At 56.2% G+C, this 17,170-nt stretch overlaps 2 protein-coding genes across 2 annotated transcripts in view; one reads left to right on the top strand and one right to left on the bottom strand.

Moving 5' to 3' along the window:
- LOC103781906 (BPI fold-containing family B member 4-like) overlaps positions 1 to 3,653 on the top strand; it is a 10,063-nt gene extending 6,410 nt beyond the window's left edge. Inside the window, exons 9-14 of the mRNA XM_008949637.1 lie at positions 612 to 779; positions 910 to 977; positions 2,029 to 2,071; positions 2,592 to 2,655; positions 2,933 to 3,009; positions 3,582 to 3,653. Of these exons, the coding sequence (XP_008947885.1) occupies positions 612 to 779; positions 910 to 977; positions 2,029 to 2,071; positions 2,592 to 2,655; positions 2,933 to 3,009; positions 3,582 to 3,653 (492 nt within the window). The remainder of the gene's footprint in view (positions 1 to 611; positions 780 to 909; positions 978 to 2,028; positions 2,072 to 2,591; positions 2,656 to 2,932; positions 3,010 to 3,581) is intronic.
- Positions 3,654 to 7,607: 3,954 nt separating this feature from the next.
- Positions 7,608 to 13,702, bottom strand: LOC103781897 (protein TENP-like). The gene is made up of 16 exons (XM_008949627.1): positions 13,681 to 13,702; positions 12,895 to 13,011; positions 12,529 to 12,628; positions 11,833 to 11,937; positions 11,531 to 11,668; positions 11,040 to 11,085; positions 10,723 to 10,783; positions 10,374 to 10,465; positions 10,088 to 10,264; positions 9,698 to 9,739; positions 9,435 to 9,599; positions 9,185 to 9,252; positions 8,427 to 8,472; positions 8,100 to 8,163; positions 7,937 to 8,013; positions 7,608 to 7,676 (listed from the first exon to the last, which is right to left on the bottom strand). Exons 1-16 carry the CDS (start codon positions 13,700 to 13,702, stop codon positions 7,608 to 7,610), a joined length of 1,389 nt encoding a protein of 462 aa, XP_008947875.1.
- Between the last annotated feature and the right edge of the window lie 3,468 nt (positions 13,703 to 17,170).

Genomic DNA, 17,170 nt, shown 5'->3' with positions numbered 1-17,170 from the left:
GGGGTGAGTAGCTGCTGCTGCTGCCAGGCGTTGTGTGAACCTCGCCAGGTCTGAGTGGTGCACCTGGCCCTGCTGGCGTGCTGCTGCCAAAGGTCTCCAGAATTCTGCTGCCCTCTCCTTGGCCACGCTGAGCGTGCAGCACAGCCGAGCCGTGCCAGCACAGCTTGAGGCTGCCCTGCTGCCAGGCTGGCTGGTGGGAGTGGGTGAAGGGACTGGAGTCCTTCACCCTGGCAGTGTCTGCATGGTGCCTGCTCTCCTGTGTGCCACCAGCTGTAGCTGACCTTCTCCTGTGCCCCGAGCAGGGACGTGTGTTCACTCACAGCTCACAGCCTCTGACAGAGAGATGATGAACGTCTGGCATCTCCTGTTTCCATCACCCTCTTAGAGCCACAGCCCCCTCTGTGCCCACCTTTGCTGCCTCAGTCCCTTGCTGACCCATGCTGCAGGACCCATTTGCTCTTCAAATTTGGCTTCCTCAAGCTCTGTGTGACTTTGGGGGAGGCCCTACACCATCGTGGGGCTGTGAGAGTCCACCAGCGGGCTGCCAGGCCAGTGCCTGGCCAGTGTGTGGGGTGCTGGTGGCCACCACCACGTGTCCCCCGTTCCCACAGTGCTCTGCCTGCGGTGGGACCAGTCCTCTGAGCCTTAAGCTGACGTTGTCTGGGAGCCCACTCATCCTCCTGGAAGAAAACAAAGCCACTGTCAAGCTTTCGGTCCTGATCCACGTGTTCATCAAGCGTGCGGACGGGTCCATCCTCAGCATCCTGCTCCTGAGGGCTGTAAGTGTGGGTGTAGAGCCCTCAAACCGCTGAAGCCAGCAGCCAGCTAAGTGACTGGCAGCTGGCATGGGGACGTCCCCACGGGCTGATCCTGGCCCCACGGGCTGATCCTGTCCCTGTGTGCTTGCAGGACCTCAGTCTGAACGCCCGCCTGTCGCTGTCTGGAGTCCGGCTGGTGCTGGGCTTGTCCCTGGGCAGGTAGGCTGGCCCCTTGGGGGGCTCAGAACCCCCTCGGGGGGCTCCCCTCAGCAGTCTCTGCATTGCAGCCTTCACTCTGGGGCCACCAACCTGAAATGTTATCAATGTCTGTAAACCAGACATTGAGTTTGCTGAATCTGAGTATCTCACCCCTGGCTGGTGGCACGAGGTCCCGCTGACTCGCAGGAAACATTGCAGCAGTGGGAAAGTTTTAGGAGACTGGAGGAAAACTCTGTCAGTTTTATAACAAGGAGAAATAGGGTAACCTCAATAACTGTAAGACTGTCAGCTGGCTTTGATGCTGGGCAGTGGTTTGAAGTGTCCAACATTGGACACGAGTGATAAAGGAGTAAAGGCAAGTGCTGCCGTTAGCGCCGGTGGGGTGTGATTGAAGACTGGAGAGTGCTCCTTGCAGTGTGAGGTTTGAGGGTTTCAAACCATTCTGCTTGTCAAAGGGCTAGATTTAGAAGCAACATTGGCATCGCTTGTATGCAGCAATACAGAGAACAGAAATGTATCAAAGGGCTTTTAATTCAATAGACAAAAGCTATAACAAGATTCAATAGAAGTAGAAGAGAGAAATTTGATGTGGAAATAAAGCACATGTTTTAGCTCTGGAGATAGTTGTGTGATTGCAGTGATAGATTAGGAGCAGTAGCAAATTCTCCAGAGCTCATGATCTTTAAATCCAGACTGGATGCTTGTTCTGGGAGCTCTGCTCTCAGCCAGGCAGGAGCTGACTCTGCTCCTGAGGTGAATAACTACCTGGGCACGGGAGAGGGAAGGGGAGGCCAGGACCTGGTGTGTGCCCAGTTGAAGTGCTGCTGCTTTGCATGCCAATAAAAATTTGGTGAAGCTTTTATTTTCCTGTTTTCTTTTCCCTCTCACAAGCATGGCAGTGCCTGGTTTGGGTGCTGCCTTTCCAGTGGCCCACTGAGGCCTCGCTCCTGCCCCGGCGCTGAGCAGCGGTGCCCGGCATTGTGCCATGGGCTCTGCGAGCTCTGCCCACTGCCCTGGCACCTGATGTGCTGTTTGCTTTCCTCTCCTGCAGAATCTCCCTCTTCTTGGAGTCGTCTGACGTTGGCATCACTGACGTAAGTCTCTCATGCCAGGCTAGGCTTTGCTGGGTGGGCAGAGTGCCCGAGTCCCGTGCCCTGGGCACTGGGGAAGGAGGGATGTGGCTGCTGTGGGATGCTGTGGTGTCCTGGCTGGGGTGGATTCCAGCTGCTGCTGGTCTCAGCTGTTGGCTGCTCTGCTTTGTAGGTCACAGCAATCCTCCTTTTCCTCCTTTCTTTTTTTTGTTTCTGCATTTTCCAGTAATGCAAATGTAAAGCCTGCAGTCTGTCTGTCTGCTCACCCCTGCTTAGGCAAAGCTCAGGCAGGGCTCCAGCAACAGTTTTACCTGATAGAAGGTTTCCCAAAGAAAGCACCAAATCCAAATTGAGGAAGAAAAGCAGATTTGCTTTGAAGGGAAGAGGGACTGTTTGTCCCCTTGGTGTGTCGGGGGAAGTGATCTCCAGTCCTGGGGGCTGGCTGCCCTCCAGCTCTGGTGCTGGGCTGTGCTCGCTGCTCTCGTGTGCCTGGCAACTCACGCTTGTCCCTTCTCTGCTTCAGGTCTCAACCTTGAAGCCACACTGCAGCAGTCTGCTGGGGGAAATGTTCCTGCCCCTTGCCAACGGTAAGGTGACGGGGGTGGCTGTGCCACCAGGACAGCTCCGAGGGGAGGAGGGGGGTGGGCACCCTGGAGAGCTGCAGCAGGAGAGCCAGAGCGGGTCAAGGTCTGCGGCCCCCTTTGGAGGCTGCAGTTAAGTCCCAACCTTATCCTTAGTGTCCTGAGTGTGCTGGGTCCCTGCCTCCCAAGCAGCCCTGCTGCCCTGGCCCCCTGGGAGCAGCTCTGGCAGGGTGGGTGCCAGGCTGGCCCCCGGGGGTGTGTCAGGACCTGTCTGTGCCCGCAGCCGCTCTGCGCCCCGGGATCCCACTGCCGAAGGTGCTGGACATCCCCCTGGTGAAGGTGGAGATTCGGCTACAGCTGGTGAGTGCCCGGGGGGGCTCTTCCCTTGCCAGGCACCAGGCAGCTCCTGGGGCTGTTCTGGCAGCTGGCTCCTCTATCAACACCCTGGCAGTGGTGCATTGGTGGGCAAGAGCCATAGATTTCCCCTGAGAGGCCAGGTTTGTCTGACCTCCTTCAGGTCAGGAGATGCTGCCTGGGTACTTCATGCCCATGAGTATTACTGGACCATGTGCACAACAAGCACCATCCAGCCCCTCTGGGGCAGATCCTGGCTCCCCACCCACCTGCCTTTCATCCTGGAGAGCTTGCTGTGGGCAGCTCTGATGTGAGGCCAGGAGTCTGGCAAGCCCTTCTGAGTGGCATCTTTCAAAGCACCCTGAATTACACCGAATTCCAGCCCTGTGCATCCTGGAGATGTCCCAGAGGAGCTGGGATGTTCTCCCACACTTCCCAAACAGTGCTGTGCCCTCCTCCTTACAAACTGGCTCCTTAGAAACCAGAGGGTTTCCTGTTCACTGTGTGCTGCTGTTGTGACCCAGTGTCCCTCGAGGTCTGGCAGTAACGTGGCTCTGTCACCCCTTGCACTTCCCCAGGGCCAGGTCTTGATTTTCGTCTCAGGCGAGGATGGAGCATCGAGATCTGCGTTATCTACTCCTCTCTCCTAGACCTGATTCCAGATTCCTGATAACATTTAAGACACTTTAAAGCTAATTGGCTCATGTGAGTACTGAGATACTTGCGGAAGCAAAACCTGACAGGCAGCTCTGTGTACAAATATTTATTTAGAGGAATTAGCATGATTTTGGGGTCACAGTTATAGCAGTTGTGTGACGCTGTCGTGGAATCGTTAACTTTGTTCTGAGGGAAAATTGTTGTTCATGTAATGAAAAAATTGCATCTGCCTTTCTGAGCAAACGTCCCCAACCACATTTGGAAGGCTGTGAAGTGCTGAGCCCGAGCTCAGGATACATTTGTCACACAACTCTTTAATAAACTTTCCTACTTTCTTAGTGCTTGGAATGAGGTTCTGGTTTCTGATCCGTCTCAGAGAGTCTTTGCCCTGCCTCCTGCCTTGGGATCTGGTTCCTTTGTGACAACTGCTGTTTTGGTTTGAAAAATTTTTCCACTCAGATTTCCAGAGGGGAAAAACAAACCCACCTGGATGTTCAGTGGCTACTCCTGGCCAGGGAACCTGGTGACCAAATGCTAACCCACAAGCAGAGGCTGGAATGAAATTGAGTTTCCAAAGGTCACAAAGCATTTCCTAATAGCCTCTGAAGGGAAAACTTCAGTAGCAGGTAACTGAGGAGCAGGATAATGCTGGAGCACACCGAGCTGCCTGAGCTAGTCCACGTCATTTGGGCATTTCTGCCCAAAGGGAAGAACAGTCCAATATCTGCTCATCCAAAGCCCTTGGCTGTTGCATTGATTTCCAGCATCCCAGTGGGACGTTGCAGAGGAATTGTTGAGAACAGCAGAGGATGCCCTGGGCTCATCACCAGTCCTGGTCCATGGGAGCTGCCCAGAGCTCCCCGGGCTGGGTGAATGGCAAACCTGGTGCCATGTGCTGCCAGCTGTGCCATGTGCTGCCACCTGTGCCATGGCAGGAGTTTGGGTGGGTTGAAGTACATGGTAATGCTGAAGGCTGGTGGTTTGTGAGGCTCCTTTGGGCCTGAGCCCCATGCAGGCTGATGGTGCTGGTGGGACCATGCTCTCCAGAGGCCGTTCAGCTGCTGGCAACACAGACCCTGCCCTGGCCCTGGCCAGAACTGATGCTCCTGTGTGGTGATGGGACTCCCTGCTCAAGCAGGGTGCTGTGCCCAGCCCTGGCACCAGCCACGCCACGTGAGGGAGGAGTTTCTGTGAAGCAAAATGTGAACAAGAGGGAGTGCTGTGAACCATGGGGCTGTGCTCAGGAGCAGGGAATTTCAGACCCTGCTGCTTGTGCGTTCTGGTGCCAGTGTGCCCACGGTGCTGGCAGAGCAGGATTTTGGGGGCTGTGTGCCCCTGTTACCCTGTGGGCAGGATGAGCAGCCCCACTGTCCTGTGCTGGCAGCTGCTTTGTGCCACCTCAGGGATACTGGGCTGGCTGGACTTGGCTTCCCCAGGCATTCCCCTGGCCCGCAGGCTGGCATAACGGGCTCTGTTTGTGCAGGGTTTGCCCTGGCTCCTGAGCAAACACCTTCTGCACGGTATGTGACGTTTAGCACCTTTCTGCCCACTCCTTTGGCCAGCACTTGTGTGTGCATTCTGCTTTGCTGGAGGGAATTGATTTTGCTGGCAGGCTGCAGAGTGCTGTGATCTGTCACCTCCCAGGGCTGTGTTTGCCTGGGGGCAGAAGCTGTGGGAGGGGTGGGACTGGGGAGCTGGGTGCCTCGTGGGGCAAGGGCTGCGTGAACCTGGGGTCACAGAAAAGTGGGAAAATCCTCTTGTGCATCTGGAGACAGCTTTTCCTCCCAGGGCCTGGCCTCTGCCGTGCTGTTTATCGTGTGGGGCTGGGCAGGAGGGAGCAGAGGAACCTTTTCAGAAGGAAAGGGCAGCATCTCCTTGGTGTGACTCGTTACTTCTGCAGTCGTAAATCTAGTGCTATGAACTGCTGGAGCAAATCCAGAGCAGGAAACTGCAAAGCAGAGTTCATGAGAACAGGGACAATCCTGTCCATAGTGGAAAAATCACCAAACTCTCATTTTCCAGCACCCTAACATGCTGGAAAATCTTTTTATGGGGGAGCAGCAGGAGCGGGGTGATGGGCTGGCTGCTCTGACACAGCTGCACAGGGATTTTGGGCTCTCCAGCCCTGGCTCCAGGATCATCCTGGAAAAGCTTCATCCCTCTGCTGCTCTGCAGGGCTGGGGAAGGGGCTCGGCCCTGTTCCTGCAGTGTCTGAGCTCTCTGACTGTCACACCCAGCTCCCTGTGCCCCCGGCAGGGAAGCCACACGTGGGCAGCACCAAGGACGCTGCCCAGGGAAATGCTGGATTTTGTTTTTGCCAGAGACACGAATACAAACACTTTTTTCAGCATTTCTTTACCCAGGTGAACCCGAAGTGCCTGCTGGGGACAGCACTGGCTCTCTCCTATGGCTGCAGCCCTGCTGGGGGCTCAGAGAATTGGGTGACAGGAGGGAGCAGCAGCAGACCCCAGTTCTCCCACGTAAGCAGCTCTGTCCCAGGCAGGACCTGGGGGCTGGGGGTTGGGGTGGGCAGCTCCTGTCACCCCAACCCTGCTCTGGGGGTGCAGAGCTATGCACTAAAGCCTGGAGGCAGAATATCCACTGGCAAATAAATACACATTTTTACTGCTGTAGCTTATTCCTTTTGGGAAACTGGTTTCAGATGTATTAGTTGAAGAGTAATGGTTGCAGCTCTACCAGGAAACTTTTATTAGGAGCAGTTCCCACTATTGCCAACTTCAGGCATTAAAATCATTAGTCAGGTCCCCAAGCTGGGCATATAAACCTTCAGGGTTTTTTACTCCTGATGATAAATCAGCCTGGCTTGTTTTGTTTGCTTTCCTATTTCTGAGTCTCTGAAATATGAGGTTTTGGAGAGCCCCCCGGCAGCTCCGCAGGCTGGAGGTGCTGTGTGCAGCTGCTGCAAGGGAGAGCAGATGTGTCTGTAATGACCAGGGGTTCCTGGGCACCCCCACTGCAGAGCGTGCCCAGGAGGGGCAGCAGGGGGGCTGCGGGTGCTCCTGGGCATTGGCACTGCCCTGCACCCACCCTGGCACTGCCAGCAGCGCCCGGCGCAGAGCGACTCGGGGCCTTTCAGAGCCCTGGTGCCAGCCCACTGTTCTGGGCACTTAAGTCTGTTGTGGGTTTTTCCCCCCTCCTTTATTTTCCTGAACAACCCCTCGAGCACAGAGACACGCTTGGTGCCCCAGAAGGACCATGCCAGTCTCGGGTGCCCCACGGCGGGCGCCTGGCACCGTCTGTCCCTGCAGTCCCCCTGCACCCAGTGTTTCCTCTGTGGTGAGCTTTGTCAGAAACACAGCCTTGAAAATACACCTGCCTTCAAGGCTAAAATTAGAAACCATTGTACAAGATTGATTTTCTATTTTTTTTTTTTTTTTCCCCTTTCCCCCACCTTTCTTCCTGACCCAGGGAAAACCAACAGCTGTAATGTTCCCATAGTAACAGGAGAAATGGAGGAAAAGGCAGATGAAAGATCTCCTGTTGGTAGGGGCTGTGTCATTCTGCAGCTGAGAGGGACTGCTTTGCATCTGTAGAAATTAGTGGAATTTTCATGGTCCCTTAATTAAATGTAAGGTCTGGACATCTGTACTGGTACCAGTCCGTTAGCAAGACAAAATTCTTCTGTCTTTAGGTACAAATCATTGAGGGGAGAAAAGACAATAGCCATACCAGAAAATGCAGTAGGAAGGAGAAATGTTTAATTAAAGCATGGAACATTGTTACAATCCATCCTCTTTGTGCTACAAAAATGTCCAGAGCAGGAGGGGAAGGGAAAGCTGCGAGTGCATCACTGCTGTTACCCAGATCCGAGCAAGTGTTGTCTTAGTAAGGCAAGAAAGAAGATTTTCAACATCTTAAGCAGAGACAAAGCACAAAGTGTGATTTCAGAGTCAACAGAAGGACGTTGCTGCTGTTTTGCTGTGCATTCAGCTCGTGCTGCTCTGCTCTTCAGTCCTTGCCCACAGCTCCAGGTTGCAGGGGACCAGGACGTAGTCCTAAGCACGGGGAGGAGGGAGGGCTGAGCACGGTGCCCCTCACCCTGCCCGGGGCTCTGCACAGCCCCCGGCCCCTCCCACGCAGCCTCTGCTCCTGTCGGCAGGGCTGGGGTGCAGCTGGGCGTGTTGACCCCCAGAACCCAGCTTCACCCCTTGAACAGGGCTAGAGGAGCAGGCTCTGATGGATCCTGGGGCCAGTAGGTGGCTCCTGGGGTCCCTTCAATTCAAGCAGGGAGCAATTCCAAAATCTTATTTCTCACCTTGTGAATCTCGACGCTGACGTCGGTGTAGGTGAAGCTGGACATGTGGGGCAGGAGTATGCCTTCACTCAGGACCACTGGGGACAAAAGAGGGAAAGTTGCCAGGTGGGTGCTGCCTTCAGCCCCACCACGCACCCCCTGGGGCAGCACCTGCAGGACTCACCGTTCACCTGGGCCAGGACCTCGGCACGGATTGTGGGCAGGAGCAGCTCCTCCAGCAAGTCAGCCTGGCAAAGGAAACCCCGTCAGCCCCCAGCCCTGCTCCAGAGCAGGGGGAGAGGGGCAGGGCCAGCAGAATCGGGGTCCTGATGCTGCTTGCACCTCTCCTCATCCCGTGTGGACCTGCTCTCCCTGCTGCAGTGTGCAGCAAGCACCCACAGTGCCCATTTCCCTGCTGCTAAGGGCTGCCCCCCCAGCCACAGCAGCAGGGTGCAAGGAGGGGACGTGGCCGTGGTTGGTGACTGGGGGGTGCAGAGCTGGGGGCACCTACCGGAACGGGACCCACGTCGGAGGCAGCCAGGCTGAGCTCGATATCCCTGGAAAACAAAGAGCAGCTCAGGAGCTGCCTGTAAGGAGCTGCCACAAGCTGCAGCCTCCCCCAGAGCTACTGCTGAGGCCAGGGCCGAGCCAGCAGCAACCATGGGGCCTGGGGACCTCTGCTCAGCTGGGTGGAACCTTCATTTTCCCCCAGGCCCAACAGCAAAGGGCTTGAGGATGTTTTGGCCTCTGGGACCTGGACTGAACGGCTCTCTTGGGGCCTACTTGCCTGTAAGGAGCTGCCACAAGCTGCAGCCTCCCCCAGAGCTACTGCTGAGGCCAGGGCCGAGCCAGCAGCAACCATGGGGCCTGGGGACCTCTGCTCAGCTGGGTGGAACCTTCATTTTCCCCCAGGCCCAACAGCAAAGGGCTTGAGGATGTTTTGGCCTCTGGGACCTGGACTGAACGGCTCTCTTGGGGCCTACTGAAGCAGGTGGGCTGCACAGGGGAGTGGGCTGGGCATGGGACAAGAGCTGGATGGTGTTGGTACGTGCTGGTCACTGTGCTGGACACGGGGTGGAAGGGTGTGATTTCCACTGGTGTCTCCAACCACGTTACTGGCATCTCACCATTTCCTCCAGGCTAGAGCTACCTCTGCAGTGCCCAAACCATAAAAGCTAAGGAGTTCCCTGGGCCACTTTGCCTCTCCTTTCCCTGCTCTGACTGGGACGTGTCCCCTTCGAGGGCTCGGGGCAGGGCTGGGTTCATTACTCTATCTCTGCTGCAGAGATCTTCATCTTTGTGTCGGCGACGCTCAGGAGGAGTCCTGCAGACATGTCCTGGGGGGGAACAGAGAGGCCAGGATCAGAGCCAGGCAACGCTCCAGCTCTCAGCAGGGGCACGCCATGAACCCACCCCTGAGCTGCCACCCGCAGCGGGGGCAGTGCTGTGTGAGACTGTGGGGCAGGGGAAGGCTCAGGGCATTGCCCCTGTGCTTGGCACGCCCGCAGGGCACACGCACCACGTTGACGCTCAGGAAGCTCTGGAAAGCCGAGGATCCCGCCCCGACGTGGATGGTGAGGAAGAGCTTCAGGGCTGCCTTGCCTTCCTCCAGCACCACCCGAGGTGAGCTCCTGAACACGGCTTGCAGGACCACCGGGACGTCCTCCTGGTAGAGGGAGCCCATCTGCCGAGGGAGGGGGGTTACCCCTGGGCACGGGGGGCAGGCAGCCGGGGGGCTCTGCCCGAGGTGGGGCCGTGCCTCTCGGAGCGGTGGCAACAAACCTGAGTAATCTTCTGTGCCACGGTGGAGGTGGTCAGCAGGCTCTGAAAGAGAAAGCAGAGCCTGTTATCCAACTGCTGGCTGCTTGGGTGGCTGCCCTGGTCCAGCGGGGCCTCGTGGACCCTGCCGTGAGCTCTGTGCCAGGTCTGACAGGTGCCAGAGCCTTCCTGCACCCAGCTCGGGCCTGGAGCAGCACTCGGGTTACTCTTCATGGCTCATTTTCCATGAATCATTAGAGCAGCAATGTCCCTGGGAACCTGGGGTTGAGGGGCTGTGGCTCCCACGGGCACTCAGAGAGGCACCCTGACTGCTTGGCTTCTCTGAGCCCTTCACGGGGCAGGGTTGGCCCCCTCAGTGCATGGTTTTGCTCCTTGCTCGCTTGCTCTACTCACCGGGATGGTCATGTTGAAGGCCCCAGAGATTTCCAGAGCGAAGAAGAAGCTGGTGTAGAAGTGCTCAGAGAAAGCCAGGGTGAGGTGGGAAGGGCTGGAGCTCGCCAGCTCGGGCATGGTGAACGGCACGGGGCTGACTGGCAGGGGGATCCCCATGCCTGCCACCTGGAAAGTTGTCTGCGAGGAGAAAAGGAGTTTGAGGAGTCTCTGGGCACGCCGCACTGGGAGGAAGCGGCTCTCCCAAAGCCTGGAGCTGGGCTGGGGGCGCTGGAAAGCGAGGACTTACTTGCAAGGATATGGTGATTCCCTGCTCGGAGAACACGGGCACAGCCAGGGGCAGGTACTGGGCCTGGCAGCTCGGGGAGATGGGGAACTGAGCTGCAAAGCGAGCAGAGGGGCGCTCAGGAGGGCAGCAGTGGTGGCAGGCTGGGGCTGGGCAGCATCCGGGTTTCCCCGGGGCAGAGACAGGGAAGGAGAGCCGGGTGGAGGGAGGGGGTCCCCGGGGAGGTGGGGGCAGTGGAGCTGCTGCTGCTGGGCTTCTGCTGCAGGGTGGGAGCCCATCCCACCTCGTGACCTGCTCCAAAGTGAGCCCCAAAGCCCTTAGCCCATAAGGAGACTGAAAGCCAAATGCTCACTTGTAAGAGAGATGAGCTGTTCGTTTGGAAAGAGCAGCAGTTTGGAAACTTCCAGGCAAATCTATGGAATAAAGAACAGAAAGAGGGGCAGTAGGTGGGTCTGCTGGCATCAGGCATCCTCCGATGGGCTGTCCCCACTGTGTGGTACCCGGGAGGTGGAGCATGGCAGCAGTCAGTGACCATGGGGCTGCTGCTCCCCGCCCGGGCTGCCGGGGGAGACCTGGCAAAGCACCAGGCTGGCTTTAGGTTCTCAAAGCCTTGTGGAACTGTGCAATGTTGTCTTGGCCTGTCTCATGCCTTCACAAGTTTTATCTTACCTTATCAACGTTAATCTGCTTTTTCTCTTCCAAACTAGAAGACTTGCTGCATGAAAACAACAGAACAGAAGGTGTTAGGCAAGAACCAGCTCAGCCCCGGGTAGGTGAGCACCTTTTATCCCACCCAAAGGGCACCCGGGGACAGTGTAGGAAATATTTTCTATTGCCTGTTAAGCTATGACTACACTTCAGAATCCTGAACCACTGAAGAGCTGCTGTTGGTCTTGCACTGCAAACGTTCCTGCTACACTACTAAAAAGATCTGCTCCCTGGTGAGAGAATGAAACTCTTAAAATGGGGGAAACAACCCTGCGAGCAGAACAAAGTCCCTCCCACGAAGACACAGTTTTTGTGTTAACCTTTGTAAGCTTTTAGAGCAGTGAGCAGATCTCTGTCACGTCACCTTCCTGCCTAGAGATGCTTGTGCCTCAGGGTCTTTTTTTTCCCCCCTGCTACCCAAACCCCATAACAAGGAAAACTGTGGGGTCGACCTTTCTATCTCCTCGGTGCTCTGCTTCTCCTGCACAGTGGGCTTGCAGGCAGAGGTCACTAGCTCCAGGTACCCCTCGGGGTTCATCTCCACGTGGAGGTCCGCCAGGATGGACAGTCTCTTCACCTTGGGGCTCGAGCTGTGCCAGGGGAGCAGAGGCAGAGGCTGGAGTGTGGAGGCTGCTCCTGGTGCCCCTTGCCCCAGCCCCCCCCACTCCCCTGGGCAGACTCAGGTGCTGGAGGTGGCCCCGTGGCTCTGGCTGGGAGCTTGGGCTGTGCCCAGCCCCGTGGCCCTGGCACTCACGGGGCAGGGGCGATGCCAAGGTCCACAGCGATGTTCAGGCGCAGCCCAGTGTGGGGGATGAGCGACAGGGACAGCTCGGTGACTTTGATGGAGTCAATTTGGTTCCTGCTGGAGCAGAAATGGAGGTGTCAGGAGACCAGCACGTGCTGATAAATCCTGAAGTCATAGAATAACAGAATGGTTTGGCTTGGAAGTGACCTTAAAGATCATCTAGTTCCAACCCCCCTGCTACAGAAAGGGACACCTCCCACTAGAGCAGGTTGCTCTGCAACCCATCCTACCTGGTCTTGAACACATCCAGTGATGGATCATCCACAGCTTCCCTGGGCAACCTGGGCCAGGGTCTCACCACCCTAATTTCTTCTTCTTCCTAATTTCTGATCTAAATTTCCCCTCCAGTGTGCAACCCCTGGCTGCTCTCACAGTAGGGAAACCCCTCAGGTTCAGGAGATATTCACAGATACATCAGTGCCCCGAGGGGGGCACTGGGGCTGCTGCCTTTGGACCCCAAGGTAGGAGCCAGGACCTCGTTTCAAATCCACTCTGACAAACAGCCCTGTTGGTCTCCAGGAGGATTTTTGTCCTTGCTGGCAAAATACCTTTGGTGATGATGTTCACAGTGCTCCAGCTAAACACGTCTGATTTAAACACAGAGGTGTTGTGGCAAAACCTGGGCAAGACAGAGCATGGACTCACCCGCTGGACTCTGGGGAGCTGGGAAACAGGTCCGGGGCTGGCACGGCCATTAGTTCCTGCTTGAGGACTATCTCTGCGTGTGGCTTTGAAGCTTCAGCAACTGTGGAACAGGGCAGATGTTCTGTGAGACCCCCTGGGGCTCCTGGTCTGATGCACAGAGGTGGACAGACTGCAACCCGTCCTGGTGACCCGCTCCCACCGCTACTGACCCCCCAGCTCTGAGCTGCAGGGAGGGGCTGCTGGAGGTGACTCGGTTGGTGGCATTAAGTTTCTGGTGGCAGCTTTTGGTGTTTCATCACCGGGCTGGCAGCTGCTGCCACCTCCCCCCCCTGCTGGCACCCTGGGAGACACGGGGTCCACACTTACTGTAGCTCAGTCCCGCTGGGGTGAGGATGCCCCCGCAGTCGGGGGACCTGGTGGGGCAGGCGGGGCCCAGGAGGCTGAGGAGGATGCTCAGGGTGCGGAGCTTCGCCACGCCGGCGCCTGGGGGCAGAGCAGCAGCAGCAGCAGGGTCAGAGTGGTGTGTGCCAGGGTCAGAGTGGTGTGTGCCCAGGTCAGAGTGGTGTGTGCCCAGCCCAGAGCCACGCTGCAGAGCCACAGGCCCGCTCCCTGCTCAGCTCTGCCATCCCCAGTTTCAGCATTTGTGCAGTAACACCACACAGCTCCCTCGTGGGGGGTTAAAGCAGCGTCAGGGTCAGGGTCAGGGTTAGGGTTAGGGTCAGGGTCAGGGTTAGGGTTAGAGTCATCAGGGTCAGCAGGCTCAGCCTTGCAGCAAGTCTGTGCTGAGCAGGGCTGGCAGTGACGTCCTGCCCGCTGCAGAGTGAGTCCTGGAGCTGCTTTGGCACGGGCAGAGAAACAGGAGCTAGAAGGAACTGAGGAATGGGAAGTTAGGGAGGAGGCTGCAAGCAGATGGAAAGGCGACAGTGCTATCTACCTCTCTGAAAAACATTTGGGGATTGTTACAATGTTCATCCTGCTCTTTTGCAATATTAAGAAAAGAAGTAATTCAGCAAATGGAACCTGCAGAAACACACACATTTAGGTTGGTCTGTGCAGAAAGCCAAGTTCTGTTGAGAGCTGACCCTTGCAGAGACACACCCGAGTCCAAGCAGTGCCTGTATGAAGCTGCTCCCTTTGCAGGTGCATCCTTACCTGTCCTGGCCAGTCCTCCCATCCTTCCGACTCGGCCCGTCTCTTGCCGTGGCCACCCCAGGGACTCTGCTGGTTTATATATCCTCACGACCGAGGCTGACGGGGCAGAAGTTGGCAAAGAGAGCCAGAAACCAGGACGTTGGGTGGACACTTTGTTTCATATACCATTTTTATTGTGATTACAATATTTTATTTTATGATTACACAGGCTGTTGACCTAACGAGGTGAAATATTGGGGCACAGGTGCTGGGGCAGCTTGTCTTCATTGTGGTGTGACCGAGGAGCACAACGAAAGGTCTCGGGGTGGAGGGTGCCAAGAAACCAAACATTGTTAGAAAGCGAGCCTCTGTTTCTCTGCTCTGCAGCCACAGGGACTCCCAGCACCGTGTCCACGCCAGCAAGAAGCTGCTGTGGTTTGTGTCACTCTCCCAGCTGGGCAATGCAGACCAGAAGGAGGAATCACTCTGAAGAAGGTCTTGGCACCTCATCAGGGATGGCCATCAGGCCTGGGTAAGTCCGTGGAAGGCAGTAGGATGTTTTCTGTTTGGTTCAGTGAGTTTTAGACCAGACAAAAGATCAATTTTTTTCCCAAGGTATCTCCTCTAACCTCTGGAATGTACACATACAATAATCTATTCCTCTCTTTAACCCAGTCCCCATCAAAAGTCACCAGCAATATTTCAACTGGTAAAAAACCGGTGTGTGACATTTGCCTTCTCTGACAGTGTCTCTGCAGGCAGTGAGAGTGTCTGTGGAAGGGAGCCAGGCTCTCTCCTTCCTGTGCTTGGGGTCCATCACATTCTCCTGGCTTCCCTTTTTTGGTCCAGAGGACAAACCCTGGACCACCTGCACAGGCCATGTGAGTGCATCCTCCGTGGTCTCACCCAGCTCTCCTTCGTGCTCCACGTTCTGGCTGTCCCCCCCCTGGATATCTGTGACCTCAGCTTTGAGGCATGACCACTCTTCCAGAGAGGGTTGAATTGTCCGTGTTTGGTCCGAATCCCTTGGCAATGGGATGGAGTGTTCAGTGGTTGTTGAAACACCTGCAGCCTGGGGAGGTGACCATTGTCCTTTGTGCGTGGTGAGTTATGGGGCGCAGGTTCCAGGAGCATCTTGACACGTTCAGAGCCCCTGGCTCCCCCCAGCGCCCTGTTCCTTTCCTCCCCAGCACGACCGACGCTGCCAAGAGCAGCAGAGTCTCAGCCACGTTGTGCATCCCCACTGAAGGCATCCAGGCAGCAGCGTCAAGAGAAAATATGAAGAAAAATGCCCAGCAGGCTGCCGAGGGAGAGCAGGATTTCCACTGCTACACTGCTGTCTGCAGCACAGTTAGAGGCAAGAAATGTGTTCAGAAAAGTAAATCCATTGAGAAGGTGGTAACCTGCAGGTGAGTCCACTGGTTCCACAGGAGGTGTTTTGTGGCATCTGACGTTGGTAGGGACACAAACCAAACTAGGAAAGTCTCTGCAGCGTGAGCCATTGCTGTGGGTTAGAGCAGTGCTTGGAAATTTGCCCCTTCTGCACCTCATTATAGTGTAGGTGACGTTGGCAGCTCTTCCCAGAGCCCTACTGGAAGAAGTTCTTCACTGTGAGGGTGCTGAGGCGCTGGCACAGGTTGCCCAGGGGGGCTGAGGATGCTCCATCACCATAATTTTCATCAGTGCAAGGCTCTGGGGACAAGCTGCAGGGATGAGATGGCACCATGGGGCTTAGAGGTGGATTTTCTCCTCCTGAAGAGCTGTTCTCAACCTGATGATCCCTGTGGAGGTTTAATTAGATGTCAACTTACAGCATAATGACTGATCAAGTTACTAGCACAAACGTGTCTTTCTGGCATGACGTGTTCCTTATCGGGAGCCATCTGTAAATCTTACACTCCTCTAGATAAGATGTAAATCTCCTTGTCTGGGCTTAGCAGAGAGCTGCGAGTACATCACTGGGAGGGAGGTGATGACACATTAAACCTCATGACATGTTTTATACAGGTATGAAGAGAGGAAATAAATTACTTGGTGCTGCAGGATCCCACCAGGGTGAGCTCACAAAACCAGGAGCTGCTGTTTGGGGTACATGGGAAGGGGTGAGTGGGGGGACACTGTGGTGGCCACCAGCCCCAGCTCAGGCAGGACTGGTGATGTCCTCCCTTGGCATTTGCACAAGCTCCAGGAACCTTTGGGGAGCAAGAGCCACTTATCCAAGCATCACAGTGACACGGGTGTCTCCAAAAGCAGAATTTACCATTACCCATCTTAGGTTTCTCCATGTCCCCACTTCTGTCTGTACTGTGTAATTAAACAGATCAGGTTTTCCTTTTGGACTTGGTGTGTGAGTCTCTGTTCCCTCTTCTTGGGCATTGTGCAAGAACGTTGGCTACAGCCTGCTGGGAACTCTTGCCTGGTACCTGAGGCTTGAGGGCTTAGCTGGGCTTTCGAATTTATTAGTGAAATTATTTGTACTGGAAGATGTCAGAAGCACTTGGGGATTACTGCAGCAATCACCCAGCCCTTCACTTGTGTTTTTCATCTTTCTCAGCCAGGGTTCATGTACAGGCTGTTTCTTGCCTCTCTCCAGAAGATCAGACAGCTTCTGGGGACTCTCAGGGTGATGAGGTGGCAGGAGACCTCTCATGGTGAGGTGCAGCAGCTCACGTTGTGCCTCTAGTGCAAGTGAGAATTGGGAGGCCAAGCTGGAGCAGAGCTGTGCTGATAGCCCATGGAAGGGCTCCTCACGCCATGGCCAACGGCCGTGAGCTCTCCTGCTGCTCCTAGGGCAGGGCTCGGGGTGGCCCTGAGGTCAGCAGCCCGTGTGCTCCATCAGGAGCATCAGGAGTGCCACTGGCAGGCTCTGCACCCTCGAGACCTGGGCATCCTGAGCGGGACGCTGCGGGCAGGACCCCCACCCGTGACCCCCGATGTGGGCACAGGGGTTGTCTCACCGGTGTGAGGTGCATTAGGTGGGAACCTGGACGTGCCCCCATGTCCCCCGGGGACAGCAAAGTTTGCTGGTGACCCAGAGGTGCAGCCCATGCGGTGCCCTGGCAGCGCCAGCGTGTGCCGGAGCAGGACACGTTCATCGGGGTGGTTCATGGGGTGCAGTGCAGGGTGCTGGGTCCCCTCACCCTGCGGCACGGGCTCCTGCCTGGGGGCTTTGTGCTGAACTCCACGTCTTGTGCAGCGGTCTCCATGGCTCCAAACGAGAGTGATGTTGTGCAGAAAATGGCCGAGGAAGCTGCAGAGACCAGCCCAGCGCCAGGCGCATCGGAGGCGTGGGGGTGAGTGATGATCGCGCGGCACCGCCAGCCCCAACCTGGCGAGGAGGAAATAAAAGCAGAAGGTTGGGAAGTGTCAGCCCGGAGGCAGAAACGAATCACTCCCCGCTAACAAGTGTGGCATTAAAGCCGGTGATTTTCTGCATGGTTGTGTCTACAAATACACGGAGAAACCATAACTTAAAGGCAACAAAGCGCGGCGGCTGCGCGGCGGCTCTGCG

Source organism: Merops nubicus, unplaced genomic scaffold (assembly GCF_000691845.1).
Source record: "Merops nubicus isolate BGI_N331 unplaced genomic scaffold, ASM69184v1 scaffold28270, whole genome shotgun sequence".
Classification (NCBI taxonomy): Eukaryota; Metazoa; Chordata; class Aves; order Coraciiformes; family Meropidae; genus Merops; species Merops nubicus.
This window is presented reverse-complemented; position numbering and strand designations above follow the sequence as displayed.